Source organism: Rhinoraja longicauda, chromosome 1 (assembly GCF_053455715.1).
Source record: "Rhinoraja longicauda isolate Sanriku21f chromosome 1, sRhiLon1.1, whole genome shotgun sequence".
Classification (NCBI taxonomy): Eukaryota; Metazoa; Chordata; class Chondrichthyes; order Rajiformes; family Arhynchobatidae; genus Rhinoraja; species Rhinoraja longicauda.
Genome location: NC_135953.1, coordinates 17083295 through 17098667, shown reverse-complemented (window position 1 = coordinate 17098667; position 15373 = coordinate 17083295). Strand labels below are relative to the sequence as shown.

General features: G+C 48.3%; 1 protein-coding gene across 3 annotated transcripts in view; it reads right to left on the bottom strand.

Annotated features, from left to right (window-relative positions):
• LOC144600647 (fibroblast growth factor receptor-like 1) overlaps positions 1-13961 on the bottom strand; it is a 322463-nt gene extending 308502 nt beyond the window's left edge. For 2 of the 3 annotated variants that reach the window (XM_078412537.1, XM_078412671.1), the window contains exons 1-2: positions 12222-12379; positions 11293-11439 (exon numbers count right to left, since the gene is read on the bottom strand). In XM_078412537.1, the coding sequence (XP_078268663.1) occupies positions 11293-11356 (64 nt within the window). In that variant the 5' untranslated portion in view covers positions 11357-11439; positions 12222-12379. Of the gene's footprint in view, positions 1-11292; positions 11440-12221; positions 12380-13391 lie in introns of those variants that run through there. The other variant, XM_078412624.1, reaches the window with a different exon arrangement.
• Between the last annotated feature and the right edge of the window lie 1412 nt (positions 13962-15373).

Below are 15373 nucleotides of genomic sequence, written 5' to 3'. Positions count from 1 at the left end.
GGCGCCCTTTGTGTGCGGCTGGAACTCATACATTAGCCCGGCTCACATCGCCCGTGAGATTCTCCAAACGGCACCAAAGTAGCAGGGGTATTGTGTTACAGCCTTGGGACCGGGGTGGAAGCTGTGGCTCATCGCATTACACTTAAACAGCTGTGGAGGGATGAGAAATGCGGAGGGAGAGATAGAGAGAGGGGGGAGAGAGGGGGAGACAGGGGGGAGAGAGAGGGGGGGAGAGAGAGAAGGGGGAGAGAGAGAAGGGGGAGAGAGAGAAGGGGGAGAGAGAGAAGGGGGAGAGAGAAGGGGGAGAGAGAAGGGGGAGAGAGAAGGGGAAGAGAGAGAAGGGGGAGAGAGGGAAGGGGAGAGTGAAAGAAGGGGGAGAGAGAGAAGTGGGAGGGAGAGGGGGAGGGAGAGGGGGGGGAGGGAGAGAGAGGGGGGGAGGGAGAGGGGGGGAGGGAGAGAGAGAAGGGGGGAGGAGGAGAGGCTCCCAGTTGCCCAACCGGCTGGAATTATACCGGGCCTGCCGAGATGAAAGGGCAGAGCTCTAATTATCCACACCACCCACATTCTCTGTCAAGTGATCAGAATATCAGCTGCACTGACAACATCCAGCTGCGCGCCCCAGCTAACACGCAGAGCCTTCGCTTCTCTCATCACATGCCTTTGATCCGTGCCATTTGCGGCCTTGCAGCTGAAGACAAAACGTTGCAGTGAGCGGGATCGCGAATGAAGCGAAGCCACAAGGGGGAATGAATGAACGAACGCCCAAAACAAAATAAGTCCGATGTGACATTTCAAATAATTCACTGGGGTCCGCATTAGCTTCCCGTAAATAGCTGCATTGGGTTTTCATAAGTTCATGAGTTCTCGGAGCAGATTAGGCCATTCGGCCCATCTAGTCTACTCCGCCATTCAATCACGGCTGATCTATCTCTCGTTTTTATTCACAAAACGCTGGAGTAACTCAGCAGGTCGGGCAGCATCTCGGGAGAGAAGGAATGGGTGACGTTTCGGGTCGAGACCCTTCTTCAGACTGATGTCAGGGGGGCGGGACAAAGGAAGGATATAGGTGGAGGCAGGAAGATAGAGGGAGATCTGGGAAGGAGGAGGGGAAGGGAGGGACAGAGGAACTATCTAAAGTTGGAGAAGTCAATGTTCATACCACTGGGCTGCAAGCTGCCCAAGCGAAATATGAGGTGCTGTTCCTCCAATTTCCGGTGGGCCTCACTATGGCACTGGAGGAGGCCCATGACAGAAAGGTCAGACTGGGAATGGGAGGGGGAGTTGAAGTGCTCAGCCACCGGGAGATCAGTTTGATTAATGCAGACCGAGCACAGGTGTTCTCTCCCTCTCCCTCTCAACCCCATTCTCCGGCCTTCTTCCCCGTAACATTAAGCTTGTCCTGATCGGGATGTGTGCAATCCCTGTCAAAGGTTTTGTTCACGAACCAATGCTATACTTTTCTGTTGGATATTGGTAGAGTTCCGCGGCATTTGTGTCCTTCCGTTAAGCCATTGGAATTGGCATCGTGTTTCCACACAAATCGCTCCCTCGTGTGAACGCGGACTTTTGCAGCAAGCTGCTCCGGAAATCCTCCATCCACCTGTCATCCCCGATAAAATGTAGCGACACAAGGAACTGCAGTCGCTGGAGCCTTGAGCAAAAAGCAAACCGCTCGAAGAACTCAACGGGTCAGGCATCATCCGTGGAGGGAATGGGCAGGCGACGCTTCGGGTTGGGACCCTTCTTCAGAGTCTTCAGCCTGAAGATCCTTTTCTCAGACCCTTCAGTCTGAAGAAGGGTTCCGACCCAAAACGTTGCTCGTCCACTCCCTCTGCAGATGCTGCCTGACCCACTGAGTTCCACCAGCAAGATGTAGCAAGGGTTTGCATTGCCCTCGGTCCTCACACAGTTGCTGTGTTCATTCGATCAATGGGAGATTATTTTCGACCAACATTGTTTTGTTAATAAAGCCATTTGCAGTCATAAGGTTATAAGGCCATAAGTAATAGGAATAGAATTAGGCCATCTGGCCCATCAAGTCTACTACGCCATGTGGAGAGGATGTTCCCATGAGTGGGAGAGTCTAGGACTAGAGGTCATAGCCTCAGAAATAAAGGACGTTCTTTTAGGAAGGAGATGAGGAGAAATGTCTTTAGTCAGAGGAATCTTGGAATTCTTTATGTCTTTAGTCAAATCTTGGAATTTGTTTTGCCACAGAGGGCTGTGAAGGCCATCAGATTTGAGGCAGAGATAGATAGATTCTTGATTAGTACAGGTGTCAGAGGTTATGGGGAGAAGGCAGGAGAATGGGGTTAGGAGGGAGAGATAGATCAGCCATGATTGAATGGCGGAGTAGACTTGATGGGCCGAATGGCCTAATTCTACTCCTATGACCTTATGACCTTATGATTCAATCATGGCTGTTCCATCTCTCCCTCCTAACCCCGTTCTCCTGCCTTCTCCCTCTTGACACCCGTACGAATCAAGAATCTGTCTAGCTCTGCTTTAAAAATATCCACTGACTTGGCCTCCACAGCCTTCTGTGGCAAAGAATTCCATAGATTCACCACCCTAGTCGAGCTCTATTTGGGCCTTGCAAAGTGTCAGAACTAAATATGACTTTGCAATTATTCAGTTCCTCGTCAGATTTCAACTTGTCATATACATTCTTTGTAGACAAGATTGCAGTTTTAAAATAAATGCTCTGCTTGCTAAGATGAGGATTTAGTTGAACAAATAGTCATAGAGTCATACAGCACTGAAACAGGCCCATCGGCCCTACTTGCCCATGCCGACTAAGATGTCCCATCTACACTAGTCCCACCTGCCCGCATTTGGCCCATATTCGTTTAAACCTTTCCTATTCATGTAGCTGTCCAAATGTCTTTTAAATGGTGTCATAATACTGCCCCAGAGAGGGAGAGGGATCGAGGGGGCCTGTGTGAGCGAGAGACAGGGAGAGAGATCGCGGGACAGAGAAAGAGGGAGAGAGAGAGAGAGAGAGACTATGTGTGTGTGTGTGTGTGTGTGTGTGAGTGAGAGAGAGAGAGAAAGAGAGAGGGGGGAGAGAGAGAGAGAGAGAGAGAGAGAGAGAGAGAGACTATGTGTGTGTGTGTGTGTGTGTGTGAGAGAGAGAGAGAAAGAGAGAGGGGGGGGGAGAGAGAGAGAGAGAGAGAGAGAGAGAGAGAGAGAGAGAGAGAGAGAGAGGCAATATAATGATGTATCTTATCATGCCAATAAAGTATTTTAAATTGAAAATTGAAATTGAATTGAGAGAGATCGCGGGACTGTACGGGTATGTGCGTAAATGAATCAGTGAGTGTGGGTGGTCTTGAGGCATACCCAGCCCCTTACCATCACGCCCCCCACCCCACCAGTTCGCAAATGGGTCGGAAACCTCGGAAAGTGAAGAATAATCTAGCGGACAATTCCACCCACGTGTGTGCGGCCACATAACGTCAAGGCACATCTGCGAACTGAGCGGCGCAGCCGTGACCAGAGACGTTTCACAGGGTAGCCCTGGAATCCGATCCAGTTAATTAAATCTTATCTACTTCCTCGAGAAATCGTTGGAATAAAGCTGCAATAATAATTTCCTGCAGCCACATCCGTGGACCGAGGAGCAAGCAGTGCACAAAGCCAGCAAAGCCAGGCTGTAAAAATGTTTTAGACCCGATTGTCTTTTGTCCCCCTTTGAATGGATGGCGCTGCCTTTCCTTGATCACTTTATTGTCCTGTTTAAACGCAGCCAGACTCATGTAAACACCGCCTGTTGTCTCAGAGGGTGCTAAATAGTGTCTTCCTACACACCCCCCTACACCCTCTCTCTCTCTCTCTCCCTCTCTCTCTCTGATCAGTAAATTATGTAAATCTCTGCAGCCTCAACTTGAGGATAAACAGGACCTTTCGGGTCTCGAAGAAAGGTCTCCACAGCCTGGAAAGTGGCAACTCCAACAGCCTGACCGCGGGAGAAGACGCCAGGGGAAGAGAAAATACATTCTGGCCTTCCATCACAGTGAGAGGGGATTGGAGGAGACTCACTGTGATGGATGTTTCTTTTTTTTGTGTGTTGGTTGGGGTTGTGTAATTTGCTTATTTTATTGCTTTTATTCTTCAAGATTCAAGATATCTTTATTTGTCATCCAAAAAACTTGACGATATCTTGACGAAATTTAGTCGCCCACAGTCCAATAATAAAAGCAATAAAACTTGGACTGTGGGTGACTAAATTCCGTCCAAAAAAAACGTGTTTTTTGGATGACAAATAAAGATATCCTGAAGATATCCTGAATCCAATTCATTTTCTACAGAGACGCTGCCTGAGCCGCTGAGTTACTCCAGCTTTTTGTGTCTATCTTCGGCGCAGTTCCTCCCTGGGCACATAAAACTCCCGAATCTCAGTCACAACAAAACGCAGGCACGCGTTTCCACGCCGCACAAAGCAACACCTTGGAGCACAAGGAATGCAGTAAAAAACAATCCCCCCGGGCGCTTCGCGTGAACTTTCGCGAACAAGGTTTGACGCTGAGCTGGGAAGGTAGGCGTTGCGCTAAAAGAGTATCCGAAAGCTGGGTGACAAAAGAACAATAAAGAGCGTCGTTAGGGACGTAGAACGGCAAAGGGAGGAAAGAGGGGTTGGGAAAGGGAATAGTTAAGGGAGGGAAAATCCGTTGTTTAGATGTTTAGGACAAGCTGACGGTGAAATGGTTAATGTGTAAGATGAAGCCACTGCAGATACTGGTTTTATAAGAAAATAACTGCAGATGCTGGTACAAATCGAAGGTGTTTATTCACAAAGTGCTGAAGTAACTCAGCAGGTCAGGCAGCATCTCGGGAGAGAAGGAATGGGTGACGTTTCGGGTCGAGACCATTCTTCAGACTGAAGAAGGGTCTCGACCCAAAACGTCACCCATTCCTTCTCTCCCGAGATGCTGCCCGACGTGCTGAGTTACTCCAGCACTTTGTGAATAAATACCTTCGGCAGATACTGGTTTACACGGTGGACACAAAATGCTGGAGTAACCCAGCGGGACAGGCAGCGTCTCTGGAGAGAAGGAATGGGCGAAGTTTCCGGTCCTGGCGCTTCTTCAGACAGGTCTCGACCCGAAACGTTACCTATTCCTTCTCTCCAGAGATGCTGCCTGACCCGCTGAGTTACTCCAACGGTTTGAAATCAGTGAAATGATTAAAATAGGTGATAGCCAAGTGGGCAGTAGAAGCAAAAGGGCAAAATGTGCTGGAGTAACTCAGCGGGTCAAGCAGCATTTCTGGCGAACATGGATAGGTGACCCTTCTTCAGACTGATAGCTGTAGAACCGATGGGTACCGAGTCACACACAGTCAAAGAGCGCGGAAACAGGCCCTTTGGCCCAATTCCTCCCCATCTAAGTTAGTCCAATTCCCTGCCTCTCGTCCACATCCCTCTCCATCTAACTATCCAAGTGTCTTTGCCCTATGTGTATTATTGTCACGTGATACACTTAGAGTCGGAGAGTCATAGGATAATACAATGTGGAAACAGGCCCTTCGGCCCAACTCGCCCACACCGGCCAATATGTCCCAGCTACATGATTAGTTTTAATCTGCAATTGAGAAGGAGAAGGTTAAATCGGAAGTGTCAGTGTTGCAGTTGAACAACGGGGACTATGAAGGCATGAGAGAGGAGCTGGCCAAGGTCGACTGGAAAGGGATCCTAGCAGGATTGACGGTGGAACAGCAATGGCAGGAATTTCTGAGCATAATCCAGAAGACACAGGATCATTTCATTCCAAAAAGGAAGATTCTAAGGAGAGTAGGAGTCAACCGTGGCTGACAAGGGAAGTTAGGGATGGAATAAAACTAAAAGAAAAGATGTATAACAAAGCAAAGAGTAGCCAGAAGCCAGAGGATTGGGAAACTTTCATAGGACAACAGAAGGTAACAAAACGGGCAATACGGGCTGAAAAGATGAAGTACGAGGAGAAGCTGGCCAAGAATATAAAGGACAGTAAAAGCTTCTTTAGATATGTTAAGACAAAAAGAGTAGCAAAGTCAAATGTGGGTCCCTTGAAGGCAGACACGGGTGAAATTATTATGGGTAACAAGGAAATGGCAGAAGAGTTGAACAAGTACTTCAGACTGTCTTTACTGAGGAAGACACAAACAATCTCCCAGATGTTACTGGAGGACAGAGGATCTAGGGGGGGTAGAGGAACTGAAAGAAATTTTCATTAGGCGAGAAATAGTATTGGGTAGACAAATGGGACTGAAGGATGATAAATCCCCTGGGCCTGATGGTCTGCATCCCAGGGTCCTCAGGGAGGTGGCTCTAGAAATAGTGGACGCATTGGTATAAGAAAATAACTGCAGATGCTGGTACAAATCGAAGGTATTTATTCACAAAATGCTGGAGTAACTCAGCAGGTCAGGCAGCATCTCGGGAGAGAAGGAATGGGTGTCGTTTCGGGTCGAGACCCTTCTTCAGACTGATGTCAGGGGGGCGGGACAAAGGAAGGATATAGGTGGAGACAGGAAGACAGAGGGAGATTTGGGAAGGAGGAGGGGAAGAGAGGGACTGAGGAACTATCTAAAGTTGGAGAAGTCGATGTTCATACCACTGGGTTGCAAGCTGCCCAGGCGAAATATGAGGTGCTGTTCCTCCAATTTCCGGTGGGCCTCACTATGGCACTGGAGGAGGCCCATGACAGAAAGGTCAGACTGGGAATGGGAGGGAGAGTTGAAGTGCTCGGCCACCGGGAGATCAGTTTGGTCAATGCGGACCGAGCGCAGGTGTTGAGAGAAGCGATCGCCGAGCCTGCGCTTGGTTTCGCCCATGTAAATAAGTTGGAGATGGAGTTTTGGGGTGGGGCTTAATTGGTTTGAAGGACTGGGCTACAACCACAACTCTGCAATTTCTTACAGGCTTGGGCACTGCTGTTGGCATTGTACGTCCACTAACTATCTTAGTTACAAAATGCTGGAGTAACTCCTGCACCTATTGTCTATTGTCTAAGCTAAGAGTAACTTCGGGATCTGCACAAGGGACACCAGAAGCTGTAATCTGGAGCAAAAAATCAAACTGCTGGAGGAACTCTGTGGGTCAGGCAGGACCTGCGGAGGTACAGAGAAGGTTTGGTTCTTCAGTCAATTGTCCAACTATTCCTTCACCCAGAGATGCTGCCTGGCTCTGAATTTCCTCAGAAGATTGTACCAAAGCAATTAACCTACAAACCTGCACGTCTTTGGAGTGTGGGAAGGAACCGGAGCACCCGAAGAAAACCCACGCAGGTCACAGGGAGAACATACAAACTCCGTACAGGCAGCACCCGTAGTCAGGATCGAACCCGGGTCTCTGGCGCTGTCAGGCAACAACTTTACCGCTAAACGTGACCAAATGGCGAGGAAGACGCCGCTCCGCACGCAAGTTTTAACTTTGTTCCGCGAAGAAGGGTCTCCACCCGAAACGTCGCCTATTCCTTTTATGCCTATCTTATTGCTTCCTTAAAGATTGAAATGGTTTTACTCGTGAGCGAACAGAGAAGCTTTGGCTGGTAAATGTATCAAAGGCTCTATCCAGTTATATCAGAAACTACACAACGACCCAAAGGAAAAGTGGTTTTCCACGGTGGGAGCCTGGGGGGTGGGGTAGTGTGGAGTTTGAGGGTAGGGGGGCATCTCTGCGTATGGCTGGGACTGTAATAAAGAGCGTGTGTCTATCCCGCCTCTACCCCGGAGGCGCGGCGGCTCGCCATCCATCAAAATTTGTCAAGATAAACAAATACGTTTCTTCACCTGCTGGGTAGCAAGTGCATCTCAACTAATGTGCAGCTCCGCGAGTGATCGCGGTCATCTTTCGCTTTCACCCTGAGCGCTATTAATTGCCAACAGCGCTCCAAGCAAAGCCCTAGACATGTCACGCCGTGAACGTCAGATTTGGTGTCTACGGTTTAAACCAGCATCTATCTGCAGTTCCTTCCTGCACAGATCAAAGAGCATTCGGTTGCTCAAACCTCTTGCGACGTACGGTTTTTTTTAAATACAGCCGCACTTAGAAACATAGAAAATAGGTGCAGGAGTAGGCCATTCGGCCCTTCGAGCCTGCACCGCCATTCAATATGATCATGGCTGATCATCCAACTCAGTATCCCGCACCTGCCTTCTCTCCATACCCCCTGATCCCTTTAGCCACAAGGGCCACATCTAACTCCCTCTTAAATATAGCCAATGAACTGGCCTCAACTACCTTCTGTGGCAGAGAATTCCACAGATTCACCACTCTGTGTGAAAAAAAACTTTCCCATCTCGGTCCTAAAAGAATTCCCCCTTATCTTTAAACTGTGACCCCCCTTGTTCTGGACTTCCCCAACATCGGGAACAATCTTCCTGCATCTAGCCTGTCCAACCCTTTAAGAATTTTGTAAGTTTCTATAAGATCCCCCCTCAATCTTCTAAATTCCACTTGCCCTCACTGTGTATCCCCTCCCCCTCTTCCTTCAAAAAACATATTTAGCAGCGTAGCAATTAAAAGGTTAATGGTCACAACATTTCGCGTTGCAAAGTAACTCGATCAGGCGCCAAACACTTGTGGGCATCTATTTGCACAAAGTGGATAACTATGAAGCGAGCTGTGGACTGAGTCACAGCGCCACCTATACAAGAGACCAGGGTCGGAACAATAGGCCATGCGGCCCATCACTTCGCCCATTATTCTGGTTCCGCGCCCCGTGTCATTACATCAGGTATTAATTCCCCACCTCTCAATGTGGAGAAACTCGCCAAGCACTGCTCACCTCGGCTCATGTCGTACTACCGAACAGAAGGATGTTCCCCTCTGTTTTTAAACAAGTCTTGTTTTCAATTTTACGTATCGTTTGGATCGAATTTGCCAGGAGATAGATACCGCGCCACCGTTATACGCAGGTAAGCGCAGTCCCTTGGCGGTATAATAGGATGCACGGCGGCAATTAAAGGAACCACCCTCCGTCCCATCCCAATAAATACGCCGTTGCCAAAGCGCTTCTCCTCAATGCAATTAACAAGCACCAGACACAAGATCCTGTTAATGTTCCGTGAAATGAATCATTGTTATAAACGAAAACAAATCTCGGGCTACACTATCCGCCTCACTTCACACCTCTACTTTCTCCACCGTTAGCTACGATAACCCCTGACTGCACTCCTGAAAACAATCACCTTCACGTTGAAACAAGCCACTTAACATTCGCACCTCCACCTCGGTTATAATATATTACAATAGTACAGTAAACTCCAATGCTTGTTTATATATATATATATATATATATATATATATATATATATATATATATATATATATATAATATATATAAACACCTCCACCTCGGTTATAATATATTACAATAGTACAGTAAACTCCAATGCTTGTTTATATATATTATATATATATATAATATATATATAAACAAGCGATGGAATTTACTGTGGTATATATATATATGTGTGTGTGTGTGTGTTTATATATATTATATATCTAAACATAGTTATACATATATATGTTATATGTACACACACACACACACACACACACATAATATATATATAGCAACATATCCGCGGAATTAGCCTCCAGATATTGGCTGGAGTTCTTCCTGCAAGTTTATATCGTTCAATTAAATAATTACTCAGGTATCTGTCTGCCAGTTATGTTTAAACCGGGTGAAATAAGCGGACTTGTGCAATCAACACGCACAATCTTCATCCAAAGTACATCAAATCAGTTCCAATTACAACCAACAGTCATCAAATGGATAGACATGGATAGAAATAGATATAGAGATAGATATAGATAGAGATGGTTAGATAGTTCGATAGTTAGATAGATAGATAGTTCGATAGATAGATAGATAGATAGATAGAGATAGATAGATAGATAGATAGATAGATAGATAGATAGATAGATAGATAGATAGATAGATAGATAGATAGATAGATAGATAGATAGATAGATAGATAGATAGATAGATAGATAGATGATTGTGCACAGAGTAGCTAAATCGTATCTTGATGCGGATCGATTTGAATTATAACATTGGACCCTTGCTTGTAAGATTTTGCGTATTTGAGTCTATGATTGTTTCAGCCAATGTCGTTAATCACAAGGAGCGGTGGAGTTGCACAACGTCTCCACGGTTACGTGAATGTCTGGAGTTCTGTGGACTGAGCCCGACAGATAACTCTGATAGACCGATCAACCTTTGGACGCCAGATTCAACCTGACTCCACGCTTCCGCCTTCCCTCTTACCAAGAGTTAAACACCGAGCCCAATTTCTAAAACACGAAACGCTGTTGTCGGAGTTAACTGTTAAAGGGCATATTTTGACTGGCAATTTCCGGTTTCGATGCCTGTGCAAACCTTGTAACAATTCCCTGTGTACACCTTGTGTGGCGAAGTAGGGGAGATTTCAGTCGAGTATATTCTGATGGAATGAGTTTCTTCGGTGTTAAACCAACTCTTATTCCGCGATCTGCTTATGGGAATTAACAGCCGAGATTAACCGGGAATCGATTAACTCCCCGGTGTGAACAAAAATCATCTCTTTAATTTCTCACTTTCCCGACGGAACCCCAATCATTTGGGAGACGCGTGCAGTACATTGTGGAGAGGGGGGGGGAATCGCGACCAGTCTCAGGGGAAGTAAAACGGCCGGTCAAAGATCAGGGCTGAAAGGCCAATCGATCCGTTTGTTTTGCGATTCCCCCCGAGGACCGGACAAGTCAGGGAGGGATTACACGTGAGGGCCGAGTCTCGCTTTTATCCCACCAGGAATGCGATTGGTTTTTTTTTTGTTGCTTTCAGGAACATGGAGGCAACCTGACGATGTTAACACGCCGTCTACAAAGTCCCCGGTCTCCGAAGGCCTATGGAGCAAGTCCCGGCTTTCAGGGGCCAGGCTGCGAAACTCCAAACTCGGGGTAGAGAATTTAAAACCCTTCAAAAGACCGGTGTAGTTCAGGCAGGACATGGTGGCATTTCACCTCTGAGAATTACCCTGTTAACTTTGGAACGGCGGACTGAAAGGGCAGGTCAAAAAAATATGCTAAAGGAAGGTTTATTAGCTTGAAATATGAACTCCTGTTTTATTTTCTCTCCTCGCGGGCACTGCCCGATCTGCTGAGTATTTTCACCATTCTTTGATATATATATATATTTTTTTTTAAAAAGCACTTGACTTTATATTTGCACATTGAAGGGCCTCCGTCACATTCGCCTCGAAATATGTCCATCTCTTAAATTGCATGTCTTATTGTTGAAAGAAAACTTCCAGATGACTTACCCCGTGCGCCTTCAGTGATCGCCGTGACTACCCAAATCAAGCCGGCGAACCGAAGTAATTCCATTCTCTTCTCCCCTCCAAAACAATGCAAAACAAATCCCGACGTGTTTTTTTTCCTCCTTCTTTATATTCGTTTCTTTTTCCAAGCTGAAAGTAAATAAGGGGGGAGGGGGGTTGTTTTTGTTTGTTTTGTTTTCTCTCTTTCTTTGCTTTTACTTGTGAGCGAAGATATATCGGTCGCAGCGAGCTGACACATTCACACACACACACACAGACACGCTCTCCAAAGAAGGGACTTTACACTATACACCCAGTCGAGTAAGCCTTCCCCGCGTAACTCGCCTTTCGGGACGCGTATCTGCTCCTCGAAGCGAGTCGTGTTCCTTTCCTTTCAATAAAACTTGGGGAGGGGGGGAGACAGTCGCTTATCTCCGCCAGTATTTCACGGACCCTCAAAAATAACCTTCCCTGAATGTGGGAGATATTTTTTTTTGGAAGGGGGAGGGAGGGAGAGGGGGAGAGGGGTTATAAAATTAACTGTAACTTTAGTTATAAAGCCAATATCTTCCACACAAAAAAAGTAGAATGAAATGATTACTTTCGGCTGTGTGCGATATAATCTCCACTTTCCAGCAAACTTTGCCTCAGTTCCCAGCTAACGCTGCTACATGCCCCCGGGACAGAAAACAAGGCACCGGCTACCATGCAATTACAGGCTGTCATTAGTCACAAATTTGCACCAAAAACATGTTACAAAGTGAGCTGAAGGGTGGGCTCCCGCGGGGAGGGGGTGGCCAGAGGCGCTACACTTCACCCACGTGTTGTGGCGATCGGTAAACGGCGCAAAATGCACGGCGCATAAAGCAAAAACTCGTTAAAAAGCTTCCCCTCTTAACAGCCGAACGCGCAGAGTAACAGCATCCACGTACGTCAATATTAATGTATATATATAGACATATATCTCTTGTAAGTCCCGTGAACGGTCGGTCTCTTGTCTCAAAGCTTCGGGGTCGTTCTCTCAGTGTTTAATCCCGGTGATCACAAGCAGGCAATCCTAATGCTTTCCCCTACCCCCCCTTTTTTTTAACCCCCCTTTACAGCGGACTACTGATAACGCAGCCACTCCGGGAAGACTTGTGTGAGCTGAGCGCAGACACGGAGCGGGCTGTCCGTACCCACAGCGGGCAGTGAGTGGAGCTAGCCGAGGGGAGGGGTTGAAACGGCACCCAATGCAAACAAGCCCGCACGGATTGGCGTACGTTTCGAAATTCAGTCGCGCAAGTGCGTGCTCCTTCACAGAATACAGTCTGGCTGGGTATCTGTGGCGAAAGTGCAGTGATCTGGAGAGCAGTCTGCGTGTGGAAACGAATTCAGTGGAACAGGAGCAGGGCGAAACAACGGGTCTTGTATACACACAAAACACTGGGCGTCAAAATACTCAACACTCAACGTGTCAGACAGCATCTCTGGAGAAAAAGGAATAGCTGACGTTTTCAGGTCGAGACCATTCGGTTCCTTTTCCCCAGAGATGCTGCCTGACCCGCTGAGTTACCCCCGCGTTTTGTGTCTATCTATCTTCAGTCTAAACCAATATCTGCAGTTCCTTCCTACACATTTGGTCTGTCAGGGCAGGGCAGTTCTGTTTATGGATTTTGGGGACAATAGACAATAGGTGCAGGAGGAGGCCATTCGGCCCTTCGAGCCAGCACTGCCATTCAATGTGATCATGGCTGATCATTCTCAATCAGTACCCCGTTCCTGCCTTCTCCCCATACCCCCTGACTCCGCTATCCTTAAGAGCTCGATCCAGCTCTCTCTTGAATGCATTCAGAGAATTGGCCTCCACTGCCTTCTGAGGCTGAGAGTTCCACCTCGACTCGAAACGTTAGCTTCTTGAGATGCAGCCTGTCCCGCAGAGTTACTCCGGCATTTTATGTCTCTGTGCAGCGAGCTGCTTGTTAGTAGTTAGTCCACGGGCGCTTTGGAGACGTGAAACGAGCTCGGGAAAACGCCAGCTATTTCTAACGACCAAAATAACAAACCGGCCTCAACGATTAGCAATCAAGACCAGCTTCTGGCTGATTTCTCTTCGGGCGTACCTGTAATCCCCGGAGTGTAAACTGGAACTAATCCGTGTTGTTTCAGGCCAGGACTCCACATTTTATACGGTGCAGGGGAAGAATATCAAACGAGTCGGATTTTAAACACGGGAGCCAATCCATGCCGGATCGCTCGGTACCAGCTTCTGCGGAGGACACGATCCAAGTTTGGGAAAGGGCAGGAAAGCAGTGCCCGAGGGTGTCCGACGCGCTGGTCTCCTTAGTATTATTTCACACAGTCAAAGGTCAGAATCCCAGCGCCGTCTCTGCGCCCATTGCTCTCCGCTGCTCACTGGCTCTGTGCCGCTCCGGTGATCAATGCTGGTCAGCTGCGGCGCCAAGGGCCCGCGTACACCGCTCCCAATCACTCCCAAACAAAATACCTCCACTCAATCCATTGGCAGTTCCTTCACTTCGACTTCCACACGTCGCCCCCCTCCCCCCTCTCTCTCTCTCTCTCTCTGCAGCACGGCTGTGGAGAGGGAGAGAGATTGCGATGTGAGCCTAGACTGAATCCCAAAATAAAACACAGCGGCTGGTAATCGATGCCCGGCAAAACCCACGCTAAAGTTTCACGCCTTCTCTAAAGTTTCACGCCCTCTCCCTCTCCCTCTCCCTCTCCCTCTCCCTCTCCCTCTCCCTCTCCCTCTCCCTCTCCCTCTCCCTCTCCCTCTCCCTCTCCCTCTCCCTCTCCCTCTCCCTCTCCCTCTCCCTCTCCCTCTCCCTCTCCCTCTCCCTCTCCCTCTCCCTCTCCCTCTCCCTCTCCCTCTCCCTCTCCCTCTCCCTCTCCCTCTCCCTCTCCCTCTCCCTCTCCCTCTCCCTCTCCCTCTCCCTCTCCCTCTCCCTCTCCCTCTCCCTCTCCCTCTCCCTCTCCCTCTCCCCCACCCCCCCTCTCTCTCTCTCCCCCTCTATCTCTCTCTCTATCTCTCTCTCTCTCTCTCTCTCGCAGGCCACGGGTTGTTTGTTTTCAGGAAGGCACGTCAAGTTGTGAGCGAGAGGTCGCTCTTTGTGCTTTGCAAAGGCTATAAGCAGTTTCAACAGGCGAACTTGTGGCCAATCAGCACCGGCTGAGGCGGGCGGGCTGGGCAGGCAAGCGAGCAGGCAAGGCAGGCAGGCTGGGCAGGCAGGCGAGCTGGGCAGGCTAGGCAGGCACGCGGGCTGGGCAGGCAGGCAGGCGGGCGGGCAGGCAGGCTGGGCGGCCGGGGCACTCCGAGTTACAGCAGTCTCTGTAATAAAGCACAGCGCTGACATTTGTCATTCTCAGGGGACTCGCCGGTGTCCAACGGCGTGCAGCCAACGCCAATGATCTGAGGGGGAACACTGCAGTCGAGGGTCTTTCCGCTGCTGCACATTGGGGGGCACGGTGTGGTGAAGATGCCCCCTCACACAAGGGAAGGGATATCACTCCAGGAGTGGCAAGGGTGCCTGGCGTAATGATATTCATGTGAACACTCACATGCGTCGCTAATGAATGTATGTATAGCTTCCGAGAATGTCGGAAGAGTTTTTGCACAGTTCTTGTTTTGCATATATATTTCTTTCGGATTACATTTTATTTTTATTTTTGTAAGTTTCTGTCCCCTCCCCAACATACCACCCCTACCCACATACCTCCCGTTCCTTTCTCTTCCGTGTTTATAAGGTTCAATGCATCAACTCTGAGGACTTCCAGCGCTTTCACCGCCCTGCCCGAGTGAAGAAACTTTCTTTAAACCAAATCGACTAAACTAAATCGACGGCTGCAAAATCGTCAAACAATTGGGAATTGGGAACGACGTGCTGGTCTTTTTTTTTGGAAAACCTTTTAGGACTTCTTTAGAGAGCAGGAGGCTGGTGGGTGAACTTACAGAGGTGTATAAAACCACGAGCGAGATAGATCGAGGGCTTTTACTCAGGGCATGAGAATCAAGAGGGTATAGGTTTAAGGTGAGAGGGGAAAGATTCAATTGGAACCTGAGGGGGAACTTATTCACACAGAAGGT